Genomic DNA, 6,648 nt, shown 5'->3' on the forward strand with positions numbered 1-6,648 from the left:
AAGAGATAAAGAGAAAGTGAAATTATAAAAACGTGTAGCCATTAAAAAGCAATAAAAAAGTCCCTTTTAATTTTTTATTTTTTAATTATTAATTTATTATAATTAATTTCACAACATTTATTATATGTTATTCATCTTACAAATTAATACAATCAATTAATTGATATCAATTATCGATAATTAATTTTAATTGATATAACTCATTTCACTATACTTTCTAAATAAATAATAAAAAATGCACGTCTCAATTTTTTGTTAAAGTAGAATAAAATAAATTACATAAATTGAGTAGATATAAGTCTAAAAATTATAAAATTTTATTAACAACTCAAATAAATTAGTACCATAAAACTAAATTTAATGTCTATTTTAAAAATAATTATACATTTTATTCTTTTAATTATTAATAATTTAAATAAAGTAATACCCTATAACTTATTTTGTTATCTATTTTAAGTAATTACTAATATTCTATTTTTCTAATTATTTGCTTGTCTTATTTATTATTTATGCTTTCAATCAATTATATTAATAAACAAATAAACTAAATTAACTTCGGTTATACTTGGACTATTCAACAATTTAACATAATCTTTTTAATTTGAGATTAACTACTAACGATAGAAAATAAAAAATTTAGAGTAATTCAATATTATGAACATTAATTATTATTATGAAATAACCTGAAATCATAATGCAATTTATTTTTAAAGAAATAATCAAGTATTATTGTTAATTATGAAATAACCTAAAATCATAATGCATTTTATTTTTAAAGAAATAATCATTTATTAATATTTATAAATAGAAATTATCGTCAAAATGCTTTGATTAAAAATATGAGGGGTTAAGTACTATCCATTATTAATAATACATCGCTTATATCAAAAAGTAAAAATATAATTTTCTGCATTTACACTATTAGAAGAATTACCATCATGAATAAAATTTTGTCAAAAAGAAAAGAATAAAATTTGCATACATAGTGAATTTAAAAAATAAATATCGTTAAGTAATTATACTTTTTTTTAATAAATAGTAAAAAATTAAATATCTTAAAATATATTCTTTCAAAAATAACCCTTTTAAGTTGTTATGTTTGACATGATTTATTTGTATATAATTTAAATTGACATTATTTTTAATTATAATAATCATTTATTCTTAATAATTATTTTTAGAATTTAATAATTTATCATGCTTTACCATAATTATCTATAAAAAAATTATTGAATAAATTTATTCTTTTTGCTCTATTTTCATATTAAAAAATTTTTGTTCTGTCTTTTTTAATTTTTATTATGTTATTAGAATTGTTAAATAATATTAAAAAAATTCTTTAAAAATAGAAATAGCGATGGCACATTGAATAATTAATTCAATAGAATTAAATTTAAAAAAAATAAGATGATTCAATCAATTATACAAATAATAGCATATTTATAAATATTAATAATGAAAATAGTCTCACTAATGTAAATGATCAATACAATAATTATATGAAAAAAACAACTAATTACATAATTACATAATTTTCAAGATCCTATATAGTTGAATCTAATGGACAAATAAAAAGATATCTATATGATAATATCCTAATATTTTAGCATATTATAAATCATATTATAAATTTATATATCATATTATAATTTTAAGTCAACTCCTTAAACACATTATAATATAAACCATCTAAAAAGATACACCAAATTAATGAATAACACATGGATCACAACATACACTCTAAATTGTCACGATATTATATATGAATTGAAGTACACATGACAAAATAGAATATTATAAAACAAAATTATAGTAAGATTATTTAAAAACAACGTAAAGATGACACATCTTTTTTGTTAATCAGAAGCTAAAAAAAAGTATGTGCATAATAATAAGCAATTAAAATAAACAAAAATTAAAAAATAAAAAAATGAAATATATAAATAAAGATAAAAAAATTAAATAAATTATAAAAATTATACCTTAAATATGAGAGAGAGAGAAAGAGAGGAAGAGAGGGAGGGAGGGAGAGAGAAAAGAGAGCGAATGAGTAAAAAATATTTGATCTTGTATAAATAAATGGTATATATTAAGAAAAATAAACTAATTAAATTAATTCATATATTTCGTTATTATATTTATTATTTATTAAATAATTTGATATTTACTCCAATCAAATCAAATAATTAATATAATTAATTATAATTAATCAATTCATATAAATTATAACAAATAGTGAGATTTGAATGTCTAATCAAATTAATTAATTGATATAATTAATTAATTATAATTGATTTGTTTTAACGAATTAAATGAAATAAATAAAAAAATACCTCAAGAGCATGCCACATGAGTTCCATCATTAAGTGCAAAAATATGATTTTTATATAATAGAATAAATAGAATAGATAGATAATAAATATATTTTCTTAAATTAGTATAATTATGTATTATTCATTAAATATTAATTGTAATATTGTAATATAATTATAATAAAGATATTTTTCTAAAATAAATTTATTTAGAGAAATATAAATTAGTTATTAATAATCGGTACCATTACTATAATATTATCATATTATTATTATTATTATTATTATTATTATTATTATTATTATTATTATTATTAAAATGATTAAAAATATTTTCGATTGATAATTGATAAGTAGTTTAATAATGTATTAAATATTAATTTTATATAACTATAATAAAGATATTTTTTTAAATTAGTATAATTATGAATTATTACTTAAATGCTAATTATAGTATAATTATAATAAAAATATTTTTATAAAATAATTTTAAAAGAGAAAATAGTGTATTTATTTTGGCAGAAAAATGGATTTATGAAAAATTGATACTTTACTTTCATTAGTTGGGAAAAAAATTCAATTTTAGTATATTAAGTAGATATTGAGTGTAGAATAGCCAGTTAGCCACCAAGTAATACTGTAATACCACTCTATATGCTCATTGCATTGCATTACATTGCATTGAGTTAATTTATGCCTAATTAAAATTCCTCGATAATTATTATGACAGCAGAAAAATAATAATAAACTATTGGAGTTTCACGAAAAGAAGGAACCTCTGGTTATCTTGTCCCAGTAAAAGTTTAGTAATTGGCTCTGAGGTAACAGTTCTTAATTTTAATCTGATAGGTCGATAATAAAATTAGTTTCTTAGTTTTTAAATTGATAAAAATGTTTTTCTCAATTTTAAAGTATAAATAGAAATTAAAAGATCCCTTCATCACTCACACAGTTAGCGCCTTATGCGAGGACCATTAACTTTCACATCGATATAACGCTGAAAAAGTATAAGTAGATAATTTAATAATTCTGTTAGGAAACTAAGAGGAGATTCAGTCAATTTCTGCCAACTTTTTAATAGATTAGACTTCAAAACTCATCTTAATAAAAATAAGTTAATATATATGGATATTTTTTCTGTTAAGTATCAGAATATTTCTTTTTCATACTAAATGAATGTTCTTTTATATATTTTTTAAATTTTTTTTATTACAAATATAAATATCTCTATTTTTTTAAGAATTTTATAATTTTTTTTAAATCTTATAAATATAAAATATAATTGAATATTTTTTTTATTAAGCATTAAGATATTTTTTTTTATATTAAATAAATATTTTTATATATTTCTGTCATTGTTCACGGCCTTAATTCTCTGTCAAGCGGCATTGCAGAACAGTCCTAAAGGGGCAATAGAATTTCAGAACCGCAAGAAACAGGGCCTCACAGATTGCATCGTCCCACCTATCAAGAACCTCTTTTGGGAGCATGGGCCTGCAAGAATCAAGCTCCAACATGCCCTTGCAGTTCAATCCGGGGCAAGGAACAAGCGTTAAGCTCTCTTGGATCTTTGTGGCCACGTGCTTGGTGACACAGTCAGAGTAGAAGGAGTGATCACATTTCTTGTTCCTGAACATCTGATCAGTCTCTTTGGTTTCTGCACAAATCTCACATACGATAAGCATTTCGTCGTCATCCAGAAGCAAGCTCTATGTACTCGGTTTTGAGGACAACAAAGACTGGTCGTGATGACGAAGGTGTTGATGAAGATGGAAGGCAACGAATGGTTTTTGATGAATGTGCGTGATTGTTGGAGGTGGGTAGTTTAATATGGGAGAGAAAATGAATGTTTTTATAGGCTTTAATTAGGTTTACTTACAATTTTAAAATTTTTAAATTTTGAATTTAAAAAATTTAAAATTAATTATTAATAATATAATTAATTGAGTTGTTCCATTCTTGGCTGGTTAGGAGTTGGTTCTATATACTTTTCTATAATGAAAATATTAAATAATATGAACAATGAATATATTAGATGTTCAATTCACTAAATGTATAAATAATTATCCTAATATTAAGATTTAGGTGGATAATTTAAAAATATAATATATTTTTACTTTATTAAACAAATTTTAGAACTCATTATTTATATTATTCACAAAAATTATTGGCTACCTAACAAAATCTATGCTAACATAACGTAAAAGGGATGTAATCAAATCCAATGTTAAACCCATAGAGCTCATTGTAATGACAATTCCATCACCCGAAGTGTGAGTGGCCGCAAGCAAAGGGTTGCGTGGTGCCTCTGTGGGCTGCCTACAATCATATGAAAGGAAAGAACTTCGGAGAACTATAGACGATGCTTCTAAGGATGTCAGAATTATGACGAGTCTCTTTATTTACTAAACTCCTAAACACGTTGATTATTTCTTTTGATAATAATTTTTCCAAATGAGCCATGTAATGTTTTTATGTGGGTTGATGATAGAGACAAATAGACAATGCAATCCAACTTTGGAAAAGCTCATAACAAGGCGTGGGAGGTTCTAGCCATGTTAGAGAGAACCCACATAAAGTTCATTTTCGCGCCTCTTTATTTACTAAACCCTTAAAAATGTTAACTATTTCTTTTTTCTAGTTTTGTTTATATGAGATGTTGCTATTTTTTCCAAATGACCCATGCATTTTTTTTATGTGGGATAATGACAGAGACAATGCAATCTAAATTAGGGGAGCTCACTATAAGGAATTGGAGGCTCTACCAATGTTAGAAATAACTCACATGAAGTTTATTTTTGCCACTCTTAGAGAGAAGTTGCAACTAGCCACAGGGCTAGACTTTGCTTCCCAAACACTACAACATTTTCAGACTAAGAGAACATTTAAAAAGTGTTGATTAAAGGTCGATAAAGAGTTGCCTTTGATCTGTAGCAACATTTTTAGACTTAAAGTAACACTTTTGGACTCCTTGCAAGCTATTACCTTAGGTTATAGGCAATGTTTCTTTATTCAAAAACAACGCTTTTGGATACAACACCTGACAAGCTATTGCCTTTAGTTGAAAAAGAATACTTCATAAGTGTGTTTGAGACAACACTTTTGTAGTGTTGTCTTTTTTCCTTATATTTCAGCCACTATTAAAACACATTGTAAATGCAACCTTTTCACGTGTTGCTTATAAGTTTGAATTTGCAATCCTTTGAAGTATTGTCTATTAGTTTCGAATATACAATCTTTAAAATTATTGCCTTTTCTTTTGGATATGCAACCTTTTAAAACATTGCCTTTTCTTTTGGATATGCAACCTATACGAATGTTGCCTAATATTCAAAATATGCAACTTATTAAAATGTTGCTTAAAGCCAAATATACAACTAGCAGAAAGGTTGTCTTTTTGGCAAAAATTAAAAGTTGCTTTTATAATAAAAATACAAAAAAATAACACTCATAATAGATTTTTTTGTTCATACATGTGTAATTATTTAACTTAATAAATAAATTTGTGCACAATAGAAAAATTTAGAAAAGAGACAAAATAACTAATAATAAAGTTCTAATTAAAATAGATATTAAAAGGTTCAATTAGTGTTTTAAATACATATTTGTCAATAATTCTCAACAAAATAGTAAAATTCTTGTTTGACAATAATTGTCAAACAAAATAGTAATTAATATTTGTCAAAAAGAAATTAATCGCTTGCATATTTTATATCCACGCTTTACTTGTTCCATATGCTAAATCCACTACAAGAAACATCGTTAAAATCGACGGCCAAATCGACGGTTAAGCCGTCGATAATATCAAAATTCGACGGCAAAATCGACAGTGGAGTTGGTCGCTATTAAGCTTGTCGATTTTTCAAAATGCTAATAAAATCGACGGTTTGCTTGGCCGTCGATAATAATTAAATAAAATCGACAGCGCTTGTGTCTATAATATGAGTTTGAGAATTTTACATACTAAAATCGACGACTACGCCGTCGATATTATTATATAAAATCGACGTAATTTCTGTCGATATTTGATCCAATAAAATCGACAACAACTTGTCTATAATATGCTTACTAAAATCAACAACGTTGCCGTCGATATTGGATCCAATAAATCGACACAGTTACCGTCGATTTTATTATTCATATACTGACAAATACTATGTCTATATTTGGGTTTTCTTGTCTATTTTAAAATTAAAAAGCAACAAGTCTTCTGTCGATTTTAATAGATACGTTTTAATTATTTTTGCTATTTGAAAAATAGTAAACAATTAATGCAAATAAATATAAAAATAAAATTTATACATAATATAGATAACAAGACAAATAAACTTTGAAA

The 6,648-nt window shown here is 24.0% G+C and overlaps 1 protein-coding gene across 1 annotated transcript; it reads right to left on the minus strand.

Moving 5' to 3' along the window:
* Positions 1–3,679: 3,679 nt before the first annotated feature.
* On the minus strand, positions 3,680–3,997 carry LOC148576477 (E3 ubiquitin-protein ligase RSL1-like). Its single transcript, XM_088502729.1, has one exon. It carries the CDS (start codon positions 3,995–3,997, stop codon positions 3,680–3,682), a length of 318 nt encoding a protein of 105 aa, XP_088358855.1.
* Positions 3,998–6,648: the final 2,651 nt, after the last annotated feature.

This window comes from Arachis ipaensis, chromosome B1 (assembly GCF_059453495.1).
Source record: "Arachis ipaensis isolate K30076 ecotype BB chromosome B1, ASM5945349v1, whole genome shotgun sequence".
Classification (NCBI taxonomy): Eukaryota; Viridiplantae; Streptophyta; class Magnoliopsida; order Fabales; family Fabaceae; genus Arachis; species Arachis ipaensis.

Coding starts and splice junctions, on each gene's coding strand:
- LOC148576477 (XM_088502729.1), bottom strand. CDS start 3,997: ATGCTTATCGTATGTGAGATTTGTGCAGAAACCAAAGAGACTGATCAG.